The sequence below is a fragment of the Eretmochelys imbricata genome, chromosome 3 (assembly GCF_965152235.1).
Source record: "Eretmochelys imbricata isolate rEreImb1 chromosome 3, rEreImb1.hap1, whole genome shotgun sequence".
NCBI classification, from domain to species: domain Eukaryota; kingdom Metazoa; phylum Chordata; order Testudines; family Cheloniidae; genus Eretmochelys; species Eretmochelys imbricata.
Genome location: NC_135574.1, coordinates 205,159,075 through 205,184,860, shown reverse-complemented (window position 1 = coordinate 205,184,860; position 25,786 = coordinate 205,159,075). Strand labels below are relative to the sequence as shown.

At 47.3% G+C, this 25,786-nt stretch overlaps 2 protein-coding genes across 3 annotated transcripts in view; both read right to left on the bottom strand.

Annotated features, from left to right (window-relative positions):
- Window positions 1–19,146, bottom strand: part of DTD1 (D-aminoacyl-tRNA deacylase 1) — a 96,884-nt gene extending 77,738 nt beyond the window's left edge. For both annotated transcript variants that reach the window (XR_013345786.1, XM_077814144.1), the window contains exons 1-4: window positions 18,998–19,146; window positions 13,849–13,939; window positions 11,135–11,370; window positions 497–594 (exon numbers count right to left, since the gene is read on the bottom strand). Coding sequence is in view for 1 of the 2 variants with exons in the window: in XM_077814144.1 (XP_077670270.1) it covers window positions 497–594; window positions 11,135–11,370; window positions 13,849–13,939; window positions 18,998–19,040 (468 nt within the window). In the remaining variant the exon portion in view is untranslated. The remainder of the gene's footprint in view (window positions 1–496; window positions 595–11,134; window positions 11,371–13,848; window positions 13,940–18,997) is intronic.
- A 4,444-nt stretch (window positions 19,147–23,590) lies between these two features.
- On the bottom strand, window positions 23,591–24,995 carry SMIM26 (small integral membrane protein 26). Its single transcript, XM_077814143.1, has 2 exons — window positions 24,836–24,995; window positions 23,591–24,069 (listed from the first exon to the last, which is right to left on the bottom strand). The coding sequence occupies exons 1-2, from the start codon at window positions 24,960–24,962 to the stop codon at window positions 23,915–23,917; spliced, it is 282 nt and encodes a 93-aa protein (XP_077670269.1). The 5' UTR covers window positions 24,963–24,995; the 3' UTR covers window positions 23,591–23,914.
- Window positions 24,996–25,786: the final 791 nt, after the last annotated feature.

Here is a 25,786-nt window from a genome sequence, read left to right as displayed (position 1 = left end):
CAGTGCTGTTCCTACTTCTCATTAGCCTCCCACGCTGCTCAGGGTTTAATCTGGCAGCACTCTAGTTCCTCAGAAAAACCAGTTTGCCTGTTGATCACCCCATGCACCCACCCATGTACAAGAGCCCCAAAATGTCAAAAGTCTTGATTGTAAAATAAAAAGCAAATACATTAAAAAAAAAAAAGATCTATGACTCATAATTAAAAGGCAGCCTTAATGAAGAATGTACTATAAATGCAGCTCCACATGACACACATACGTGACCTTTAGCAAGACAGTAGGCAGCTTCCAAGGAGCCAGGGGACTGAAGAAAAATTATTTAACTTTGCAGGGGCAATTCAGAAAGCATTAAGACCTTATGACAAAAGTCAGCTGTACCGTGTGATACAGAACAAAGTAAAGCCCCAAGCCACCCAACTGTCAGCAGGCCACATCCACCCTGAGAACTGTACAAGTGTCTCCCCTCGCTCTGAATTAGAGCCTTCTAATGGCTTACCTGCTTCGGGTCCGTCGTGGCAGCAGGGGATTCCAGTTCTATAGTCACAGGACCATCATTCTGGATGTTTACTTGCATGTAGGCTCCAAACTTGCCATCTGAAAATGAAAAGAAAAAAAAATGTCAGAGAACTCTTGAAAGAAGGCTGCGCCCTGAGGGATCACACTATGGAAAAAGTGGGATCGACATTTTTTTTAAATGGCTTTTTATGTTAGGCCTTTATTCCTATATGTAGGTGCCTAGATAAATGGCCTGACTTTCAAGAGTGTTGAGCACCCAGCAACTTCCTAGAATGAAATGCTTATAAATAAATTAAGCAGAAATAAACACTCATGCTTTCATCTAATAAAAATGTAATGCAATGTAATTTGGGGAAGGGACCATTTTTTTGTTCTGTGTTTGAATGGAGTTCTTGTCCATTACTAGGGGTCCAAGGCACTATGATAATACAATAAATAATAGCTTCATAGCCTGTTTTGGTAAATGGGGGCTCTCTGAAGCCTGTCGCCTCTGATATACACATTGCATGAAGTGGGAAAAGGTAGGGATGTGGTTTACGATCGAGGGGGTCTGCTAGTCACACAGCTGAGTGAATGCTGAAAGTATAACAGAGCTCTAAGGTGCCACAAGTACTCCTTTTCTTTCTGCGAATACAGACTAACACGGCTGTTACTCTGAAACCAGAGCTTCCAATACAGAAAGAGAAACTCGATGGGTAGACTGAGCTCTTAGTTCATGCTAGAATGGCACACAAGAGACAGTGCTCTTTCGGTCAGAGAATAAAGATGCAGCATGTGTTTGTGTTTTTGAAACCATGCCAGGAAGTCAGGGTGGTAGAGGGCCATGTTTCTGGTCTGTATTTGGAGGATAAGAGGCAAGAACACAGTATTTAACGATAATAAGCAGATAAAATGGAGGGTGGCACACAGGCTTTATGGGGTGGCTGGATAAAGGTTCATCGCTCATATTGGAAAGATATAGGAGGCAGTGGGGGGGGAGAGGGAGGGACGGTTGGGGGTAGACTTCATGAAGTGAGCTGTAGCTCACAAAAGCTTATGCTCAAATAAATTTGTTAGTCTCTAAGGTGCCACAAGTCCTCCTTTTCTTTTATCTATTTACAGTATTTTTTCCTAGGGTGCCCTACACCATGGATTAGTGCCTGGGCACTCCACTTCCCACCAAACTTGGTCTCAAAAAGAATCATAGAATATCAGGGTTGGAAGGGACCTCAGGAGGTCATCTAGTTTAACCCCCTGCTCAAAGCAGGACCAATCCCCAATTAAATCATCCCAGCCAGGGCTTTGTCAAGCCTGACCTTAAAAACTTCTAAGGAAGGAGATTCTACCACGTCCCTAGGTAACGCATTCCAGTGTTTCACCACCCTCCTAGTGAAAAAGTTTTTCCTAATATCCAACCTAAACCTCCCCCACTGCAACTTGAGACCATTACTCCTTGTCCTGTCCTCTTCTACCACTGAGAATAGTCTAGAACCATCCTCTCTGGAACCACCTCTCAGGTAGTTGAAAGCAGCTATCAAATCCCCCCTCATTCTTCTCTTCTGCAGACTAAACAATCCCAGTTCCCTCAACCTCTCCTCATAAGTCATGTGTTCCAGACCCCTAATCATTTTTGTTGCCCTTCGCTGGACTCTCTCCAATTTATCCACATCCTTCTTGTAGTGTGGGGCCCAAAACTGGACACAGTACTCCAGATGAGGCCTCACCAATGTCGAATAGAGGGGGACGATCATGTCCCTCGAGCTGCTCGCTATGCCCCTACTTATACTGCCCAAAATGCCATTGGTCTTCTTGGCAACAAGGGCACACTGTTGACTCATATCCAGCTTCTCGTCCACTGTCACCCCTAGGTCCTTTTCCGCAGAACTGCTGCCTAGCCATTCGGTCCCTAGTTGGTAGCGGTGCATTGGGTTCTTCCGTCCTAAGTGCAGGACCCTGCACTTATCCTTATTGAACCTCATCAGATTTCTTTTGGCCCAGTCCTCCAATTTGTCTAGGTCCCTCTGTATCCTATCCCTGCCCTCCAGCGTATCTACCACTCCTCCTAGTTTAGTATCATCTGCAAATTTGCTGAGAGTGCAATCCACACCATCCTCCAGATCATTTTTGAAGATATTGAACAAAACCGGCTCCAGGACCGACCCCTGGGGCACTCCACTTGACACCGGCTGCCAAATAGACATGGAGCCATTGATCACTACCCGTTGAGCCCGACAATCTAGCCAACTTTCTACCCACCTTATAGTGCATTCATCCAGCCCATACTTCGCTGCAGTCTCGGGTTTTTCTCTGTACAAGTTTTCTCCTGTCCTTTTCTGCCTGTTCCTTTTCCTTCTCGTCCCTCCTTTATTTCTCCTGCAGCTCTTTACATTTCTTCAGCTTCCTCCATCCCAAGTTTGTCCCCCTGCCCTCCGTGCTCTCCTTGTCTCCCTTTCTTCCTATGCAGTTCAGACTGCTCCTATGCTAGACCCAACACATTCCCTCTCCCGACGCATGAGCTTCAGTCTCCTTTTTAGGCCTGCCGTAGAGACAGGAGGTGGCAACACAGAGAGAAAAACTGTGTGTAATGCCTCATGGGAGAGGGAAGAGGATACCAGACAGATAGAGAGGAACAGTTACCCAGAGGCTCCTTTACCACTGAACACGGGTAGCTGGAAACCCCTTAAGTAGCCTGGAGCACCCCTAGGCTGGGACAGATCACTGACGCGCTGCCTTATGGCAATGCTACCAGAGCTTAATTGTTTTGGTGAAGAACATCTGCAAAAACGTTGTGCTATTTTGGATAATGCTTGAAAAGGATTTTCAGCAGATAGGAAATAGCCACATGTCAAAATTTGCTACTCCAAGTTTTTGTGGATGCTGAGCCAGTCTCTGATGGAACTTCTGATTCCGAGCAAGCGCCTCCTCAAAATTACGGACTAAAATGAGTTAAAGCTCCCCAAGCACAAGGGCTTCTTCCATTCTTCAAAGCAAAGTGGTGAAAAACCCCGGGGGAAAATATTTCCCCTGACCTTGGATTAGTGTTCCCAGCACAGATGTGCATTAAGCCACGTCTAATAGATCAGACGTTAGCGGACAGTAGAGGTGATGTGGGAAAGCCCCATTTCTGACTGTATAACATACCTGAAGAAATGTTCTGAGACCCATTTTCTGTTTGCCAGATACAAGCTGAGTTTTGCTACGAATATGAATCCCAACAGGCCCATTGCAGGTGCATACGTTCGGAATCTCAGCAGAAATACCATGTTTCTGTTGCTCAGCAGGCCACCCCGCAAACAGTCCATCCAGGGGTACCGCGCGGCCCTGTGTCATGTAGATCCCAGCTCCAAGGCAGCTCTCCGGGAAAGTGCAAGGGGCTGCGCGTGAGGCAGAGGAGTGGCATGGTTTGGCCACAGCAGGTCCCACCCTGCGTGCGCATGGGAAGAGAGGGTCTTCAGAACACAACTGCCTATACTGTACATTCTGTGGCAGTGGCTGAAGCCAGCCTGCACAGCGCTTCACACCCTCCCTTCAGGCCGAGAGGCTGAAGATTACTCTCGCCCTCCCAAACTCCCATGTTGTTCCCCAGTCCTTTGCTTGGGCTCTGAACTGCAGGTGGGGGGTTGACCAAATCTTTCCACACAGATGGGAGCAACTTGCTTTGAACAACGGTAACCAGATCAGTACCAAAGCTGCTAGTTTCTTTCTGATAATCAAAGATGTAACAACGCACTGCTGCTCTTTGGGGGCTAGAAGTCACAACGTTCCAAAACACAAAGCAAAATGAGATTTCTTGCAATGGAAACTCACTAATGACTTCCCTAAGGACTGACAATGATGAAGAATTACTGCTTTAAAAAAAGCTATGACAAACCTGATTTTCCATTCAAAAAAAGATACCATGAAATATTCACTATCCTGAGGAAATGCCATTCTATTCTCAATTGCTAACTAGCTACGCAGCAAAAATACCAAGTAATAATGGAAAATAAAACAAATTTATGAGACTGAATTGCTACCAAGCAAGCAAAAAACAGACCTGATCTCCCTTGTACTGCCTCTTTCTCAATTTGCAAACTTGCAGGAGACTGGAACATGAAAGGGGACCCCCACAGGGAGATGACGTCAGAGCAATCAAAAAGCCACAGTCATTATAATTCTTTTGCACATTTCTTAAACTCTTTGCCACCCACAACAGATTAAAACCCACAGAGAAACCCCAGATCGTTTTTCTATATTTGTGGCCCAGAGGTTTGCTGGTGAATCACATGGGCAAATGTTTTCTGGGACTATTATAAATGATTCCCAGCTGAAAAATAAGTTTCAGAACTCTGAATTTAACAATGGTTAACCAATAGCCATGTTCACAGACCTAAAGTCTAAATACCTATTCAAATGTTTAGGGAAAATCTCTTTGCATTTATATCGATTATGGCACAGTACATCTTACAGGTTTGGTTCCCACTCGGAGGGAGAGGTTCCTGTTTCTGATAAACACATTAAATCTGGAACTCTAGCATTAAACATAGGCTAGCAGGGATGGTCCACACCAATACCCAAAAAAGTATGCAAAGTGGTTACATGTTTACAATAGCTTCTCCAGGAAGGGACTATAAACCCTGGATGAACTTGTACCAAAAAGGTGATTATTATTTGTATGTTACATATGCCCATATTACGCAGATGGCACCAGGTTTATAGCCCCATAGTTAAAATTGGATGAATTGTTTTGATTCAAACAACATTCACCTCAGGCAGACGCCAAACTTCTCAAATTTCAGTCCAAAAGATAAACAGAATTAGAAAAGATAAGAGCTACTGAAAACATCATCTTAAAATGGAAACACTTGCTGCTAATGCTCTGGCTCCTTATACTTAAGGCTTGGTCTACACTAGAGCTTACTTCGGTATGACTCACACCGTGTGAATAATCCACACCCCTGAGTGACGTAAGTGACACTGACCTAAGCGCGGGTGTGGACAGTGCTACATCGGTGGGAGAGCTTCTCCCATTGGCATGGTGTGTCTTCACCAGACGTGCTGCACTGCTGTAACGCTGCTGATGTAGACGCGCCCTGTCTATATCTCCCTGCCCTGGAGCCTTTGTTTCTACAAAGGTCAAAGCAGAGTGGTACTTCAAAATGGCATAATAATGAAAGGAAAGCCAGCTTTCGTTCTATGCAGCTTCACTCTCTCATGGGATCTCACAGACAAAGTGAGGAGGAAGACCACCTTAGCTAGAAAGTCTCCAGAGAGTCTGTCATCCCTCCCGGGGGCAGTTGCTAGCAGTTATTTGGCTTGCGAGTCAGCTTTCCAAGTACTCGGTCACAGACCATGCTCTGGCGGCTGCACTGGATAGCATGGTGCTTCAGACGGGATGGGATTTCTATCACTTCTTTGCACCTCATCAATACTGTTCTGGAAGAGCAAGTGAAAGATGATGGAACTACAAGTTCTCTACAGCCTTCATAGACAGGCTCGTTTTGGTCTCTCTACCTGTTTCTAAGGCATGTATTCTCCTTCAGCAGGAGTCACCATTTTCTTCATACATGTGGCAACTGCTGCCTCTATTTTGGGTACCTGTACCAGAAGTTGCTCCTTTTAGCAAAAGCTGAGAGACTTCCTTACCTGTCAGTTCAGACATCCTCTCTTAGCGGGCGCTTCTCATTCAGATGTAATGATTCCTGAAGGCATGAGTTGAGAGGCAAGCCTGGCCCCACCTAACTGCAGGAGGGAAAAATACTTGCCTGACAGCAGTACCTCTCTCCATCTTGCCTAGCTGTTGGCATAACATGGTACCAACACACCTGGACACAGTGCCAAGCTAGACAACGGAGAACAGACTGTTCTCTGACCCTGCATATGACTTCTTGAGTTCTGATCATTCCTTTCTTCCTTTGACAAGGGAAGGAAGCATAAGATTCTGTGGAAGAGTCCAAATCCCTGCGATGCTTCCTGGATTTCTTTTATATTTTTGGTGGACTTCCTGTATTGTCCATAGAAGACATGGAGACAAGACCATCTAGGTGCTATTTCTTGGACAAGGCCTTTCTAGGGGGAGGCAGTTCCCTCGGTCTTCTGAAGTGTTGTGAAGCACCAAGGGATTGCTGGGTAATAATCCTGACCAGGGCTTGGGAAAGGATAGCTGTGGAGTGGCCACAGCTAGAGGTAGAAAACTAGCTTGTCTGCTCAGAGTCAGCATAACCCACCTTAGCACTTTGGGGCTGCACCAGGAATGAAGGAAGCGGGAGTTGTGAAGGCAGTGCCTAGCTTCCCTTGTGCTCTCAGGTCTGCCTGTTGAGATAGCTGACGAGGTAACAAGATTTTTAGTCCAGACGGAACCATGATGACCATCTAATCTGACCTCCTACGTAACACAGGCCACATCCAGTGATTCCTGCATCAAACACGAAAACTTGTAGCTGAGCTCGTGAATGTTTTAGGGCAGTGTTTCCCAAACTAGGGACGCCGCTTGTGCAGGGAAAGTCCCTGGCAGGCCCGGGCGGTTTGTTTACCTGCCGCGTCCGCAGGTTCAGTCGATCACGGCTCCCACCGGCCGCGGTTCGCTGTGCCCAGCCAACGGGGGCTGTGGAAAGCGGCGGCCAGTACGTCTCTCGGCTCGCGCCGCTTCCCACAGCTCCCATTGGCCTGCAGCGGCGAACCACGGCCGGGGGGAGCCATGATCGGCCGAACCTGCGGACGCGGCAGGTAAACAAACCGGCCTGGCCCACCAGGGGCTTTCCCTGAACAAGCGGCATCCCTAGTTTGGGAAACACTGTTTTAGAAAAACAGCCAGTCTTGATTTACAGACTCCAAGTCATGTAGAGTGTACTGCATCCCTTGGCAAGCTACTCCAATGGTTAATTTCCTTTCCTGTAACAAATACACATCTATTTCTTTTTGAATATTTTTACGTCAACTTCCAGCCATTGGATCTTGGTATGCCTATATCTATTAGATTTAGGAGCCCTCTCATCAAATACCTTCTCCCTGCCTATGCTCTTATCAATTGACCAAAATACCTTTCAACTTTCTCTTTGATACAATACGCTTATAGGCATTACTCTATGTGTAAAAATTTAATTAAAATCACAAGTTCATTTTTGCTTACATCATCACCCTCTTAATTTTTTAAAATCCTTTTCCTTTAGAGGTTTCTGTGTGTGGTACCTCCAGGGCCACAGAATTTTTTTTTCTTTTCTGTATTTAAGGTGAAACAAACAAGACATTTCTGAGATATGAGACTTTAAAAATAGAAGTAATTTGCTTTTAGAATATTCTTTGGACACATCTCTCAGACAGCATGGCCTAGAAACTTCATATTTGTTTTATTCATAAATCTATCTAAGGATATGTCTGCACTGCGCAATTAAACCCAAGCTCTCATCCAGGTTTTGGCCTTAACTCCCCTACTGTCCACACAAAGACCTCTGACCTGGGTTTGGAGGTGTTTTAAGCCCAGGTTTGCTGGCTCAGCTGGGGATGTGGGCTAGAGCCTGGGTTCCAGTTTGACTTTGGCTGTAACCTTCAGGCTAAATCATTCAAGTGCTAATAGTCCTCCAATACCCTTCCCACAATTCTCTCCCTCCCAAAGGACAGACATGTTCTCTTGGAATTGACACAAACAGCTGAAAAAGAATCTTAGAGCTTCTCAAAGAACCATAGGCTATGCCCCCAGACGGGAGAAGTGCAGAAATAGTGAGGCCACAGTAACTCAAGCATTGCTTTGCAGTGGGCACACTCATATCTGGGCTAGGCTAACCTGGATTCCAATCACATGGGTTAATTGGGTAGTGTAGACATAGTCTTAGATAATTATCTCCTCCCCTGGCCCTCATTTCCATAATATATTCGAGGAACTGAACCTGGGTCCCCAACTAGTTCTCTGGCCAGTAGACCATTCCTCCCATTATCCCTCATAAAATCTAATGCACAGAATAATTTCTGGCAATGTAGGCTGTTGACTTTTGGAAGTTTTCAGTACAGATGTCAGGATATTTGAATGGTCCATCACGTCCTAGACTGGTTATTACAACTTTGCCAAAGGTCTGGTGAGCTCCACAAGCCCCACTGGTGTATCTCTTCACTGAATATGAAAGCTCCATTAGCTACAGTGCTCCAGCTCAGCAAGATTATTACAGTTTGCGACTGCCATCAGCCAAACTACCGGGTGTACCAGGAAGAGAGCCTGAGAATAAGCCCTTGCATCAGAGGTCTGGTATGAGACAGGACCTGCTCACAGAATCTAGCAAAAACAGGGCTAATATTGCAGAAATACACATTCCTAAGAAGTGCTAAGGACAGAGCACTCACGCAAACATACCCCTATATCAAGTGGTACCAAAACATCCCAATATCGAGGATGGTACAAAAACATTCCCCAAGGATAACAGGAACACACTGACCTCCTAAAAGATAAGGTCAGGATGACAGTACGTAATAGAAATGTTTCGATCGAACCAACATGTACAAGGTGGTGGGTGATAACTAGCCATGTCTGGAGGCAATAACTATGTCAGAGGCAGCACATAATTTGTTTGTATCAGGGTATAAAGATGTATCTCAGAGGGAGTATCTTTGTCCAGCCAAGGGGGGAATGGAAAGTCCCACCATTCACTGAGCTACGTCCGTTGTTACAAGCATACATGTCTTAGTATCCTCGTAGAGTCTGCCAGGTGCTATTACCGTGCTTTGTTGACAATAAACCTGGCCTGGTGCCTTCGTACCTTAACGGATCTTTTGGTCATTGGGTGGTTCACTCAATGTCTGTGATGCCGGCTGTCTGCACAGAGCTGGGGCAGCACACAGACTGTTTACAAACTTCAGAAAGTTTACAAATATTCTGGCAAAGGCATAGCACTCTGTAAGCCACAAATTGCTGGAGGAGATTTTAATATCCATCAGCAGAATTAGACTCAATAGGACACAGACTGGAACAGCTTCCAGAAAGTATAAATTAGTAGATGGTTCTTTTAACTGAGCTAGTTTGAAATGTGTATTACCTGGCACAGTAGTGAGGACAGCAATTCCCGACCCATCACACAACACTATTACAGACAGTGTGCATTTTTAAACATACAATTGCAGCAAGACAGAGCAGAAATCAAAGCTATTTTTAAAGTAAAAGCAGACATTCAAGAGGCAGTGGTGATTACTATTTTATTTCAAGTGCACAACTATTATGTTACTTGGGGACAGGGGGGAGAGAAAGAGAGAGCATTTAAAAGATTGCTGTCAAAATATAAGAAGCCTCAAAGTGAAGCGCTGTGGTATGAGAGTTCAGAAACAATGAAACAGAATATTCCACAAAGCCAGAAGACAAAGCTAGATATGCCAAACCTTCTATATTTCATTCTTTGGGGGAAAACACACCTATGGTTTTCAGTTTAATTTCACTGAGAGATGAGGATTCAACCAAGCAAAGTCAATACTGGACCAGATTCTGGTCTCGTTGACTTCAAGGGAAGTTTTGTTACTGCCTTCAGTGAGCACAAAAACAGGCCCCTTACTTAGTAATAACTTGACATACACATAAAAAGAAATATGTGATTTAGGCTTTAACGATGGTGGATAAGAAGCAGTCTGAAAGCTAGAGTTTAAAATTTCAAGACGCAAGAACGCTGTGATTTCATCAGATTTAGGTTTCCTATATTATGTGTCAAAACTGAAGCGTCTATCAGAACAACATTACTTAGATCATTATCAGCATATTAACTGCAAAAAATATTATACTAAGACACTGGAAAGCTGACACGAGACTGACATTTTAGGAATGGATTTCATCACTAGCAGACACGATCTCTTTTGAAAGTCCATATGATACACAGGTATCTGGGATAATTATGGTTCATATACTGTCAATCAGGAGATTAACCCTTAAACCTTTCCCTATCTACCATTCTTCTCCTTACTTTTCTGCTTTCCTCTTAAGCAGGATGAAGCAGACCTGTACAATACGAGTTATATTTTTATACTTCAATCTACCCTATTAGCGATAGCAAAATTAACACCAATGTTCTTGCTGTATACACTTGTTTGCTATACAGTTATACTAAAAATTCAATACAAATTAGGAGAGGACCATAGGAAGCAGAGAGAAAAGATGAACAGAGGCCTGAGAGCAAGGAAGAATGGCATCCACCATGTTTCCTTTAGCCAAGAGAAGACTGCTGTTTAGTAACTATGAATGGAGCAGAGAACAGAATGACTAGATAATATCCTAGTATCAGCAACATATAGCATATCCTATTACCATCATCAACATGTGACATGGTGGGAAATGAAGGAGTAAAAAGTGAAAGTCATAATGTTCACTACCCCATTCACTTTTAAGTGCAACTAGCAGAAAAACATTAAGGAGAGAAGATTCTGGTTTGGTCTAGCTGTCTGGGGTAGTAGCATGGCCACACCTGGAAGAAAGACTGAGGCATCGTCTATGGAGCAAAGCATCAATGTTACGAAGTGGCAAAGAGAAGATGGCAACTCTTAGGGAGCTGTCTATGTAAGCAGCTTTTGCTGGGGACATTAAAGACTGGAGCTTAAACCCCAGAAAGGACTCAGTTCTACCCTAAATGGGAAAGACAAAAGTCACCCACAACATTTTTAAAGTACCCCTTTTTCAAACATATCGGGTCTACCTTACCTTTAATAAGCTCTGGTTTGTAGGCTTTTTTAAGTTGTTCTAGGAAGTTGTTGTAGAAAGACTCTGCTTGCTCTGCAGGCATAGCCATGTGATAGTCTGGTTTGTTTCCTTTCAGGATGCACTGCAGAGTAAACTGGCTGACACAAAGCACCTCATACTGTTTATCCATCACGCTTTTAGACCAGTGTTTCCCGCTTTCGTCTTCAAACACACGCAAGTTTAAAATCTTGCGAACCCTGTGAGGAGAAACAGAACAAAGAAGGCTACTTGCATGACCTCGGCTCGTTCCTAATCATCATGTGTAAGGTTAACAGATGTGAATGGCGCACAGGTATCAAGATATATATTATAATATATCTGTACAGGTATTTGATCACAAATGGCAAAGTTACAAGCCATTCATTCATCCCTTCCCCTAAAAAAGGGGGATCTTATCAATATCACACATACAGAGCCATAGGCATGAAAGCCCTTACAAACTCATCACACTATTTGTATAAAAGCCTTCTCTTAAACATCCTGCTAGAGAATGTGGGATTGGGATGGGAATAAAACAACAACAGGCCAGAGAGTACCACGAGAAAACCCCAAATTCTGAAAGCTTGCCTTTCACTGGCTAAATCAAGACAGGACTGTCTGGTTTAAGATGTAAACAGGCATTGAGGACTATGATCCTCTCACTGCGTGGAGAAATTAGACTTATTACAAGAAAATTTAGATTAGAAAAGGAAGATCTCAAAAGTCAGGAAATGGCCACACACAACGTGAGCTCTGTCCCCTTGCACAGGCGCAGTGAGTCCCTGGGAGGACAACAAGTCATCTGGGGTCAGGGCTTCGCTAACATAGCAAGGAGGAAGGAAGGGAGCAGGGAGTACTGTGCTTTGCACAGGAAGGGAGCAGGGAGAGAGGAGCGGGTAAGCTGGAAGGCTCAGAGTCCATGAAAGCAGCAGAAACAGGGGCAGTGGAGTTAGGGGAGGGCAAAATTATTTGGGGAGTCAAATTGGCAATTTGGGGCTAAATAATTTGAATGAGAATTAATTGACTGGGGAGGACAATTATTTATTTGAGGGGTTAAAACTGATTTAGAAAACAGAACCAACTGCCTAGACTGGGCACACAAATGGGCCACAGGGCAACTATAAACTGGGCCCAACAATAGTCGTACGCAGAGATGCAATTGCTCCCTCTATATATATGCATTGTTGATTCACTTCTAGTGTTCAATCAATAATAATAGTCCATTCCCATCCATCTTGATTCTTTTAAGTTCTTCCTTTAACTTTTCCTCTGTTTCATCACTTGCAGCACCTAGTAATGAGTCCTGCGAGTTTAAGTTTGTCTGGAGGAGTACATCCAGGGAAAAACACTACAGTCATCACTTTAAATTGATCATTTTGTTCCACATTGAAGAGGATGTTATTAGCCTAAACTTGGAATGCACTTATCATCAAGCGTAAGTCTTTGCCTTTCAGCTGTTTTTATGGCACAGTCATATATTGATGTTCAAGAATCTCTGGGTGTCAAAGAAACAGAAACTGCTCCTGAATCGAGCTGCTGATTAAAGGCTGCAGGCCTGCGGCAGGGACTTAAATCATCATCATCACTGCTGCACTTTGCAGATGATGACAGCATTGAAATTGTCTCGTTTGCAGGAGCAACAGAGAAAGTTTCATTCAATGGCACTTGAAGAAACTGGTTAAACCAGTGTGTCATTTTTTCTCCTTAGCAATTCTGGACCATGTTTATATTTTATTTAAGAATAATTCTCTCTCTTCAATAGCTCAGTCCATTCAATTGTTTATTTCCTGACTCTTTATTCAACTTCATATATGTTGAGTCAGATAAATTAATCCCTTGGAGTTTGGGTATCTCTACATTCTAATCACCTATGTGCAGTATTGATCACCAGCTTTCACAGGTACTAAAGCAAGTATGAGATACAGTGACTCAGTGAATTGAACACACTGTGAAGATCGGAAAAGTGAGATAAGATAGCCCAGCTTTACACAGAAGCACATTTTCAAATTTCTTGCCCATCTTCTAAGAAGTTTGGATTCTAACAAGTCAAGCCCCGGTACAGTTCACACTCCACGCACCGTCTCTCTTCAGCATCTAATTACAATTGATTCACCCATTCTCCACTCTTCTCTCTAATCACCAATCAATAATCACTCCAGCTATTTCATTCCCCTTCCCTCTCTAGACATGTCTTTAGTTTTCTTACTCTGTCTTGTCGACTTAACAAAAACCTTGATGGTCCCCTCACGTCCCTTTTAACTTTTCAGAAGCGCTAAAGTTTTCATGTGCAGATTGAAAAGAGATCCTAAGATTTCTAGTATCACAAAACCTTTCAAATATGTTCTATGTTAATGTAAACAGTTTATAGTGACACAGATAGAAATTTTTAAAACACCCAGAAAAAACGCCCAGAAAAAAAAAACAATGGGAGGTTATTTTCTGGGAAAAACATGTAGCGGTTGGTTTATTTATTTTGGGGAGACTTTTCCACAGTGCTGCATAAAATGAAGCTAAACTATAACTAGGAGGCCCACACACAAAGTGTAACATAAAAAAAAGAACATAGAGAAGCTCACATTTTCCTACAGCAAGAGGCCCCGCTTTCTGAAGATAGCTCTGATATTACTGATATGGAGTGAGTAGCATATGAATGAACAGGAATTACAAGGAAACATTCAATGCATGTCATGACTTACATGTGTTCCAGCTCTTTGTGCGTATCTTCCAAAGAAATACCCAGCAACACACAGATGCCTCGTCCAATGGAACTTATTTGTTCCCCACCCACTGCAGGACAACAACAAAAAGAGAGCGAAATTAAACACCCTATCTGGTTTTATGCCACATCCAAGCATCAATTCCAACAGGCAATGGTACAATAAACACTTTCTGGAAACGTCACTTGAACTTAAAGAATTAACTAGCTGTCCACAGCATGTTGGCTCAGGTACACCAATTCAATTTTACAGAGAGGACTGAAAGTCATTTCTGTGAAAGGAGAATTACCTTACAAGTAATTTTAGCATCTTGCAATGCTGTAAGAAAAATCAGAACATGTACACATGCCATACCAGCATTCCAAATGTTTACTCCCTATGTTTACATTTCTAGCATCCCTTGAAAGGCAATATATAGTGGCACCCTTGGGGGTTTTTTGTGAGTTACAAAATATCAGCCCCTTGCCTCTCGTGAAATTGATTTGCTAAATGAAGAGGCGATCTGGCAGCTCAATATGCTTGCTCCAGCATTTCAAAACATTGCATGAAGAGTTTTAGTACTGCAATTCTCATTAGAGTCAATACGAATTACTTGGTGAAGAACGTGAAATAATTCTTTGAAAATTTACCCAACTGTATGAAATCAATAAACTCATTTGATTTCTGCATTGCAGAAGTCCCTAAAAAAATTAACATTTTTTAAAGATTGATTTTTTTTTGGTACTTTCCACCCTGCAAAAAATAAGTTGCATTCAATATTTTGTTTTTTCAAGATTTGCAAAGAGACACACATTATGATGCAGTGGCTAAGGCCCTAAGCTGAGACCAAGTAGACCTACGTTCTCTACAGCTCTCAGGTTGGCTAAGCAGGCTACGGGGAGACTGCAGTTTCCCCTGGAGGCATGGGTTCATATCCCAGTCATGTTAACATGTCGAGCTTTTTGAGTGTTTTTCTAAACGTAATGCTCTAACACAAGCACAGCTATTGAACTCGAAGCAGGAACGAACACAGGGACACCCTGTGACCTTGTTATGTAGCAAGTCAGATGAGATGACCACAACGGTCCCTTCTGGCCTTCGAATCTGTCTACGAAAACGGATCTTGGTATAAATGGGCCAATTCTATCCAACCACATGAAAACAAATATCAGTTTCATGAAATCTAAAATAAAATACGTCCCTCTAGGCCCACTGTAATATGCTGAAAGAGATAAAAAGTGATTTTAATGAGAACCCATGGCCATGGCTAGGATTATTTTATTTAGATTTATACAACATCTAAAAAAATCCCACTGAGATAAGCACATTTTAATATTTGTTAAAAAACACAACCATACATGTACGAACAAGAAAAAAAGCCAGCGGCCACCCACAAAACAGAATATAAACTGCCATGAAAGATGAGAGTCAAAGCCGTGAACAGAACCTTACCCACCCTCCAGCATGCCCTCGCTCAAAACCCTACAACAAGTGATTGGCTGCGTAGCACACCTGAGGGGTCAAAAGATTTGGACAATTTCCAATGAGGGTTTGGAAGGAGCAAATTATAGAGCTGAAGGGTCTTCATGGAGACTATCTTGTCCCCAGCCATCTCTGATTGATACTGAGAGGTCACCAGTAAAGCACCTCTGCTTATCTCAACTATATTTCCCTCAGACAGGCATGTCCCAAGCCACTTAGGGCTTTATGGGTCAAAGCCAACACCTTAAATCCCATCCACAAATCAGCACGTCATCAGCGTGGATTGCAGAGCACTGGTGCCATGCTCAACGTAAGATACTCCGATTAATAAGTGGGCTGCTGTATTGACGGTCTGCTTCAGTTTCCAGGTGGATTTAAGGGGAGCCCCAAATTGAATGTATTGCACTATTATTGTTATCTGTCCTGAGGGAGCACCTAGGATCCCTAGTCATGTACCACTGCCCTGCTGTCATAGGTGCTGTACAAACACAGAACAAAAAGTGATAAAGGCATGGATCACAGTAGTGAGGTCTGCATCCAGAAGAGATAGCTGCAACCTCTTGGCCAGGTGCAGATCAGCAAAGCCCTACTACCATCAATAACAGTCAGCAGTTAATCCAACATGCAATTACAGTCATGTTATTATAATTGATTTATGCAGCAATATTCCCTTGTATCAGTGAATAACAGTAAAGACACAAAAGACAGAAGTGTGTTGAACAACTAAGACTGAAAGTAAACAGAAAATAATTAATTTGCAGAGGGAGTTCCACCAAATAGAAGACAGACAGACAGACAACCTGCCCTCTGGACTATGCAAACCGAAAGAGATAGGTTATGAGCAGGTCAAGTCAAATCAAACGTAGCAGGCATGCTGGAAGTACACATCAATCAGTTCCTTCTCTGAAAGGGGCCTTTTAACCATCTACACCAATGACAAAATTTGAACTTAATTGGGAGGCTCCCAAACAGCAAGCGTAGCCGAACGTAGCAATGGGAGAATAATGATAATATATATAACGCTTTTCATCAGTAGATCTCAAAGCACTATACACAGGAGTTACAAATCATTATCTCCGTTTTACAGACGGAGAAACTGAGGCATGTAGAAGTGAAATAACTTGCCCAGGGTCACCCAGCAACCCAGGGGCAGAGCTAGGAATAGAACCCAGGACTCACAAGTCCCTGTCCAGTGCTCTCTCCACTACTCATCCTTGTCTTCAAGTCCTTCTCCCCAGTGAATAGCTATAGTGCCTGCTCCCACAGCTGCTCTGCGATTACCCAACTGCAACACAATGGTTTGCACTTTAGTGCTGTGAGCTCCGTGGCTGTCCAAAGGTCCTAAACATCAGCAGAGAGAACCAAGGGGGCCCTGGTCTGTTCTCTTTGTGGCACAACTGAGCAAAGCACTGAGCAGCAGCAGAGGCGCTGGGGCTGGCTGCAGGCTCAGGAAGGCAGCACTAACATTTAGAAGGGCTTTTGTTTTGTTTTTAATCTTGAAGGAGATTTTGAATGAAAGCTTTGACTCAGCACAAGGTGATGGGGCTCTTCTGGGAAAGCTTCATAGTGGTTTACTCAAGGTTTAGTAAAGAGAATGGGTGGGGAGAACAGTTGGGTGGCATGGATTGTAGATGCATAATGGAGTGGGAGGGTGGGCTGTGGGTACGTGGGCGGAGGGGACCAGTAGGTGGGATGAATGGTGGGTACAGGGAATGTGGGAATGGGTATGTGGGTGAGAAGGACAGTGGGAGAGGGTAGGACGGTGGGTGAAGGGGCAGGAGGAACACTGGGTGCATGGATAGGTGGGTACTGGGGAGTGTGGGTGGGTCAGGGATGGAACAGTGTGTGGGAATGCAGGGGCAGCATTTGCAGGTATGTGGATGGGAAGGTCAGTGGATGCATAGAAAGGTGGGGGCCAAAGGCAGCATGTGGGTGGAAAAGCGGATGCAGGGGGTGGGAAGGACACAAGGTGCCAGGAGTGAGGGTGCTGTGGCGGGTGGGAAGGACACCTGGGGAGGGCAGGGTGCAAGGGGAGAGATAAGGACAGGACATGCAGGGGGAGAAGGAAGGCCAGGGGTGCAGGTGTCGGGGGTGCAAGGGGAGTGGGGAGGACAGGGGGTGCAAGGGGAGGGGGAAGGGCTGGGGGTGCAGGGGAAGGAGGGGGAACGGCGGGGGTGCAAAGGGAGGGGGATGCAGGGGAATGATGGGGTACAAGGGGAAGGACGGGGGAGAAGGGTCTGGGGGAGGAAGGACAGGGGGGCAGGGGGAGGACGGGGGGAAGGGGTGCAAGGGAAGGACGGGGGGAGAGCGTCCGGGGGGGGGAGGAAGGACAGGGGGAGGGGGGTGCAAGGGAAGGTCGGGGGGAAGGAAGGACGGGGGGGTCCGGGGTGCAGGGGGAGGGGGATCCGGGGGGAGGAAGGAAAGGGGGGTCCGGGGTGCAGGGGAAGGACGGGGGGGTCCGGGGGGGGAAGGAAGGACGGGGGAGGCGGGGTCCGGGGGGGTAGGAAGGACGGGGAGGTCCGGGGTGCAGGGGGAGGGGGGTCCGGGGGGAGGAAGGACGGAGGAAGGGGGGTCCGGGGGGGTAGGAAGGACGGGGAGGTCCGGGGTGCAGGGGGAGGGGGGTCCGGGGGGAGGAAGGACGGAGGAGGGGGGGTCCGGGGGGGGAAGGAAGGACGGGGGGGTCCGGGGTGCAGGGGAGGGGGATCCGGGGGGGGAGGAAGGGGTGGTCCGGGGTGCAGGGGAAGGACGGGGGGGGTCTGGGGGGGAGGAAGGACGGGGGAGGGGGGGCCGGGGGGTAGGAAGGACGGGGGGGTCCGGGGTGCAGGGGAGGGGGATCCGGGGGGGAGGAAGGGGGGGTCTGGGGTACAGGGCGAGGACGGGGGGGATCCAGGGGGGCAGAAAGGACGGGGGAGGGGGGGTCTGGGGGGGAGGAAGGACGGGGGGGTCCGGGGTGCAGGGGAGGGGGATCCGGGGGGGGAGGAAGGGGGTTCTGGGGTACAGGGCGAGGACGGGGGCGGATCCGGGGGGGCAGAAAGGACGGGGGAAGGGGGTCCGGGGGGGGAAGGAAGGGGGGGTCCGGGGTGCAGGGGAAGGACGGGGGGGTCCCGGGGGGGGGAAGGAAGGACAGGGGAGGGGGGGTCCGGGGGGGTAGGAAGGACGGGGAGGTCCGGGGTGCAGGGGAAGGACGGGGGGAGTCCGGGGGGGAGGAAGGAAGGGGGAGGGGGAGCCCAGGGGGGTAGGAAGGACGGGGGGGTCCGGGGTGCAGGGGGAGGGGGATCGGGGGGGAGGAAGGGGGGGGTCTGGGGTACAGGGCGAGGACGGGGGGGGATCCAGGGGGGCAGAAAGGACGGGGGAGGGGGGGCCCGGGGGGGTAGGAAGGACGGGGGGTCCGGGGTGCAGGGGAGGGGGATCCGGGGGAGGAGGAAGGGGTGGTCCGGGGTGCAGGGGAAGGACGGGGGGGGTCCGGGGGGGAGGAAGGACGGGGGGGTCCGGGGTGCAGGGGAGGGGGATCCGGGGGGGGAGGAAGGGGGTTCTGGGGTACAGGGCGAGGACGGGGGGGGATCCGGGGGGGCAGAAAGGACGGGGGAAGGGGGTCCGGGGGAGGTCCCCGAGGGCCGGGGGCCAGAGGGGTGATGCCCGTGGGCCGGAGGCCGGGCCCGGCGCTGACCTGTCACGCTGGCCTGGGTGACCCGCTGGATTATCGCCTTCATGGTGCCGCGGTGGCGGAGCCAGGCCCGGCCGGGGATCGGCGGCGGCGGCGCGGACAGCGCCGGGATCCGGGAATCAGCGGCCGCGGCCGCCCCCTCCAGGCCCCGGCGGGCACTGCAGCCTCCCGGCCGGGAGCCGTCGCGGGGGGCGCCCGCAGGGGGTCGGGCTGAGCTCTGCCCCTGGTGCAGGGAGGGGAACGGGACCGCCCCTCTGGAGAGAACGGGGGGCATTCCCCTAGGGGAGGGACAGTCCCGGGTGGGGTGCAGCAGCCCCTATAGACAGAGGGATAGAAGGGGACAGGCCAGATAGGGGAGGAATCAGAGCAGACCCCATGGAGAGAATGGGGGACTCTCCCCAAAGGAGTGGGAAATGGGGGACACTCCCTGTGGGAGTGGGAAATACTACTGTCTTCCTTGAAAATGAAAATCAGGATGTTTGCTCAGGTACAAGGGTGGGCAGAGGATCTTCTTCAGGGCTACCAAGCCGGTCTTGGACCCAAGCGAGCAGGTGCTGATGCTCTGACAGTCAGCAGAAAGGCTGCTACACATCCTGGCTGTTTCTAATGGCAGGGAAATCTATGCAGGCGAGAGGTCCTGGTTTTAGCTTTGTGATTGGTTTTCCTCACATTTATGTTACCACCACTCAAGTGACCACGTTAAACAGCGCTCCGTGCAAGCCGCTATTCTGTTGCCACAGAAATGGCCACTTTCAGCACAAAATTCCTAAGAGTCATTTTGTCGCCACTTCCCTGTGGCCTTTAGCTTACCCACTTGACAGTATACGCTAAGGGTGGTTTTAAAGACAGAGGAGAAGGCATTGAGGTGGTGAGCCTTTTCAAGTTCAGCACAGCAGTGAACTTTTAAGGGTGATACGAAGCGTGCCACCTAGCCCCACAGTGGACCTGCCCTCTGAGAAATTGGGATGGTCTTCTCTGACTTTGGCCAGATTCTGGAATACAAAATGTTAGCCAAAAAAGAATGCGACTACCCTATCATAAGCCATCGTAGTTCAAGCCCACCGTTAACTGAGCCATCCTTGGGCCCTGTAAAGCTGAATCTCAGCTTTGTTAAACAAAAGAGACATGATTTTTCCCACGAGAAGTCAGCCTTGAAAACATGAACCCACTATGTTAAGGAAAGGAAGTAAGGTTTAAAGGACCTAAAGTACCCACCCACCCAATTAGTCATGATTGGAGAGTATCCTAAAGAATAATTTTACTACCCACCCCAGATCAGCAGACCTGCCATGTGTAAAGTAGTGGGATAATCACAGAATCTGGGTAAATTTGGGAAAGGAAAAGCAATAAAAAAATTATTCACGATCTACCCAAACGGCCAAGGCCAGCTCTGCTTGTTAGTGGTCAACCCTCTCTAGAAAGCAGTCACAACTGCCCGAGGAAGTCCCTTCTTGCATTCCTCACCAGTGCCACTAGGTGTGTATTAGGGAGACACGAGATAGTTCTTGTAAGCCCCACACCTCACCCCACTCTAATAGCACCATATGGAGACAGAATCAAGATGCTGCTACAGTAAGTAGGAATCCTCTCACTACTGCCTCCTGGCTTCCTCCCTGCTGTACCTGCCCAGCTCCATACTAACGCCATTCCCACCACCCGGGAGGAAACCTGCTCTCCCATCTTCCTGGAGAGACCTCCCCACCTTAAAAACCAAGAAAACTCATTCTCCAGCTGACCACCTAGTCCACCACCAGAAGGACCCATCTTCTACCCAACCAAAGACTGCATAACATTGGTGCTGGTACCACCACTAAAGCAAGGAACAACTGACAGGCAAGGGAGTCACTCTGAAGAGTCCCAAGTGTTGAGAAGGGAGGAAGTATGAGGTGCTAGAAATATTAACTAATTAATTCTTGGTGGTGGATTGAGTAGGTAGGGGCAGGGCCTGGGAAATAGCATTGAACTAATGAAGTGTGTGTGATCAAAAGATGGGGAATAATTTCTTCAAGGGAAAGTCATATCTAACCTTCACTGAGCCTGCTGCAAATTGGTTTGGCAAGCTCCACATCCGGTAAGACGACAATGACAACTGAGGTAGAAAATTGGAAGGAAAGCTGTGGTAAAGCTTTGCCATCACACTTCTATCTGAAAAATGTCTTGTGCTTTTGATAGCACTTTGTCTACTGGGAATGGGAAACAGGAGATGGATCACTTGATGATTACCTGTTCTGTTCATTTCCTCTGGGGAACCTGGCATTGGCCACTGTTGGAAGACAGGATACTGGGCTAGATGGACCTTTGGTCTGACCCAGTATGACTGTCCTTACGTTCAGTTTCCCTTGTTCACATGGTTTTTCAGGCAGCTAACGGAGAGGGAGAAACCATGTACAAATAGGAAAAAAATATATCACCCTGCAAAAACTGACAGCTGAATTCAGGGTCAGGTGGTGTACCTGAAACTACCTCTAATTCTTTTTTAAATGACTAGATTTCAAGTTGATTGTGTTCATTTTAAAGAAAAAAAAAAAGTGAAGAGAGACTTGACCTGATTTATAATTTAAAGAAAGAAGATCCATTTGATTAGCAGGCTAAATAGAAAGACCCATTTCCCCTCCACAATTACTCCCTGACTAGGCCTACATACTTTTTAAAATACAGACTTCAATTTAAAATGTGTTTATGGAAATCTGCCTTTGGTTGCAAAATAAGATTCTTTAACTCAGTAAACTACACCTCCACCCTCTTACTAAAAGCTTTCTTTGGCTGTTCATTCACCATTTCACAGAGAAGCAGACACTCCTTTCAAAGTAAATGCAAATATCTCCACTGATGGACTTATCCCTTACCTACACTACATACTAGCAGCTGTCGATGGTCACATATAAAGCTTCTGTTTTATGGAGTTTGACTATCCTGAAGGTAGTACACACTTAGCTGTTTTTTGTTTTAAAGTCCTTGGAAATACCTCAAGCAGGAGTTTCTTTTCCTAAACAAAGTTGATTTTTGTGTCTTGTTTTTCAAATACTGCTCAATTCACGGCTTTTCTTGTAGTTTTTTTAAATCTACTTCACTTTAAACAATGCCTAACTGTAATAAAAATGCATTACTTGTGGATTAGCATCACTACTGTCAACATGGATTTGGGAATACTGATTAGTTACTTAATACTATAAATCCAGCAGAGAAAGCACCAAACATCTCTTAAGCGCCTGCCTTTTAAAATTTTCTAGTTTTGTGATTAATCCAGATGATGTTCTCTCCCCTCCACCCATTATAATTTTAAGATTTTTTAAGTCCTGCAAAACAATCAAGATTTAAGAGATTAAAGATTTTACTGTGTTCCCAATCTGAAGTTATTCTAAAGATAGCATTTCATATTTACTGCTCCATGATTTCCACATCATGTGTGTTCAGTTAATAAATTAAAAAAAAAAATTGCTTCCATAGCTGCTACTACTATAAAATCCTGCTGAGCTCTGAAAATCAAACTATGTTATTTCCAGTTTACTGATCTTCCCTAACCCTAACCCAGATGAGATGTAATATAGTGGTAGTGAAGGTGTATAATTATGGCAAACACCTCATTGGTAAAGATTCTGTAAATGGTACTTTGTAAAAAGACATGATCAACTTTAAGTCTAACCTAAGTAACTTCAGGTACACCTGCCCCATGTTTGCAGATAGTGTGCATCTCTCCTCCACTGCTGTATGAAAGAGCAACATAAGGAAAACTGTCAAAGCACTAGATGAGCAAACTGAAAACAGAGGTATTTCTATACTCTTTTCAGTTAGCGATCTCAGATGTTACTTGTAATACAAGAAGGCTAGTCAATGTTTGCACAGTACTTTGAATATGGCGAGTGCCAGGCAAGTGTTACATATCAGTAATAAATAAATGTTCAGGCATAACTTTGATTTTTATAGTAGTGCTTCTTAACAATTCTCTTGCTGAAGTTCCAGCCAGAAAACAGACCAACTCAGACTCCCATATCTGTTGTCTCTGCAATGCTAAGATAAAATACATTTACCAGTACAGTAACTCTGTATACACACAGAGATGACTCTGAATACACATAGTGAACTGATCTGTGGAGTAAAGTAGTGCCATTTTCACCGAGGTGTTCTTCAGATGGGAGCCACACTTTTAAGTTGTTGCTAATGCAACTTTACACATAAAAATTGCTTCAGGAAAGTGACCTGGTAGAACAGTTGAGTCATGAAAATGGACACAGCTGTTGGTGAGAGTGCAGTTAATACTGGGCACTATTTACACCTTTAACTTCACTCCTTTAGGAAAAGAGATGAAACAGATGAGTTACTCCTAGTGAGTGGTGTACACTTGAGTCACTTAATTTTGTTTTTGGGAATGGAAGTAAATAACATGAGGACTCTCTCAAAATCCAACAAAGTAAAATATAATTCACTTTACTGGAAGAGCAGTTGGTGTCCAAGACTGGCTCACATTCACAATCCCTAAACTGACTCTGTGCAATTTCTTATTACCTGATCAAAGCTAAAGCTCTAGTGGAGGCAATTATGTTAATTTAGTAGACACTACATGGTGTGCAATATCATTAAAATAAACTTCAAACTACATAGATTTAATTATAGGAAGTTTAATCATTTGTAATTTATTTAATATTTCAGCCCTCCAAGAGTTTCTGGGAAAACCCTGCCTTTAACAGAGTTGAAAAGGTTTATTAGGCTTTGCAAATTATTCTGCGGTTTGTTTGTTTGTTTTTGGGGGGGGGGGGGAGGAGAGAGTGTGTGTGTTTGCATGGGGGTGAGGGGGGGTGGTTTTTTTTAAATTGAAATAGAATGAAACCTGCACTTCAACTAAAGACTTTTCATGTCCAAGCAAGCCATCGTGATGAAAGTCATTTCTCTTCTATATGTATCAAATTCCTAATTTCCAGGATGTTACTCTTCTGGACCAGGGCCATCACTGGTTGCAAAGATGGATTTCACAAAATCATGCAGTCCACCTGTAGGATGTACAGCATTCTGTTTATATGTTATTGTTGATGTGAAAAAGACATCTGCTGGTGTCTCCCTTGGAGGAGTTTTCTCTTCACCTAATTAAAAAAAAATGGGGGGGTCATTCTTCAGCACTCTTTTGTTTCCCTGCTTATGGCTGCCAACACAGTTGTATCCAGATACTGCAAGAACTATATTTTTTAGTCAGTTTTTGTAGCAAACAGGAAACGTTTTTGAAACAAAACTGTCAAGACTTCTTAACATATCATCCAGCAGCAAATATGGGTGCAAGCTTCCCTCCATCTTATGCCCTTTGTAGATCACCTTCAAGTTACAAGTCAAGGGCAACTCACCAATTGAACTAGGGCCTAAATATTGACTGAGCCTTCACTGGACCCCTCTCATGTTGCAGGCACCGTTACACACAAGCACAATTAAATGTGGGTGCAAAACTGGAGGCCCACCACCCATGTGAGCACGGGCTCTGCACGTTTCTGAACGCCAGCACTTCCAGCCTCCCCTGATCTCTCCGACGTTCAATTGGGGACACACAAACCAGGCACCCGAAACAGGGAGCGCCCTGAGGCCTTCGCGCCCGCCGGGGGGACGCCCTGGGTCAGTCGCCCGGCACCGAGCCTCACGCACAGCGCGGGGCAACGCCAGGGCAGGAGAAGCCCTTGCCCAGGAGGCGGCAGGGACGGGCCAGGGGAAGGTCGCCAAGCTGCGTCCAAGGCCCCCAGGATCAACCCCCGCACACCCAGGGGGCGGGCCTAGCCCCGCACACCCAGAGACACCTCCGGCCCCGGCAGGCGCGGCGGGGGCGGGGCCCGGCTGTGCGAGGCCTCAGGCGGGCCCTGCCCGTACCGGGCGGCAGCTGCTCCGGGCTGTCGCGCCAGTAGTAGTAGAAGACGCAGCCCAGGAGGCTCCACGTGCCCACGGCGTACAGGGCGGCAAAGCGGGCCTTCCAGCGCAACGCCTGCTGCGAGAACATCGTCCGGCCCCCGCGCGCCGCCAGCCAGCAACGCCCGCTCCTATTGGCTGCGCGCCGCGCGGCCGACCAGCAACGCCCGCTCCTATTGGCTGCGCGCCGCGCCGGCGGCCAGCAACGCCCGCTCCTATTGGCTGCGTGCAGCGAACCCAGCGGGTGCGGCCCCTGCGCTGGGCGCGGCCTCACCCCAAGGCTGTGAGAGTGCGTGATGGGGAGGCTGGGTCTTTCCGGGAGCAAACGCGGACTCGCGCAGGCGCACTGCCCTGGCGGCTGGGGCGGGGCGGCGGTAGCCCCGCCCCGCGGCCGGTCCTTTTCAGAGACCCCGCTCCCGTGCGCGGTGGGGGCCCCGGCTCAAGGGGGGGGCCCTGCAAAACTAAACCCCCGGGGCGGGGGGCAGGTGGCTCCACGGGCCGGTTCGAGCGAGGGGGGCGCAGGGAGACCTGCTGCCCCCTCCCCGCAGGGACAGGCCCGCGGCGGGTCGCCTCCGGGCGCAGCGTGGGGCCACGGCAGGCAGCCTGAGCCCCGCTGCGCCGCCCGGCCGGAGCTTCCGCCCCGCACCCCTGCCCCGGCACAGAGCCCCCTCCTGCCCCCAAACTCCCTCCCAGACCCTGCCCCCCATGCCCCTGCCCCGGCTCAGAGCCCCCTCCTGCCCCCAAACTCCCTCCCAGACCCTGCCCCCCATGCCCCTGCCCCGGCTCAGAGCCCCCTCCTGCCCCAGCTCAGAGCCTCCTACTGCCCCCAAACTCCCTCCCAGACCCTGCCCCGGCTCAGAGCCCCCTCCTGCCCCCAAACTCCCTCCCAGACCCTGCCCCCCACGCTCCTGCCCC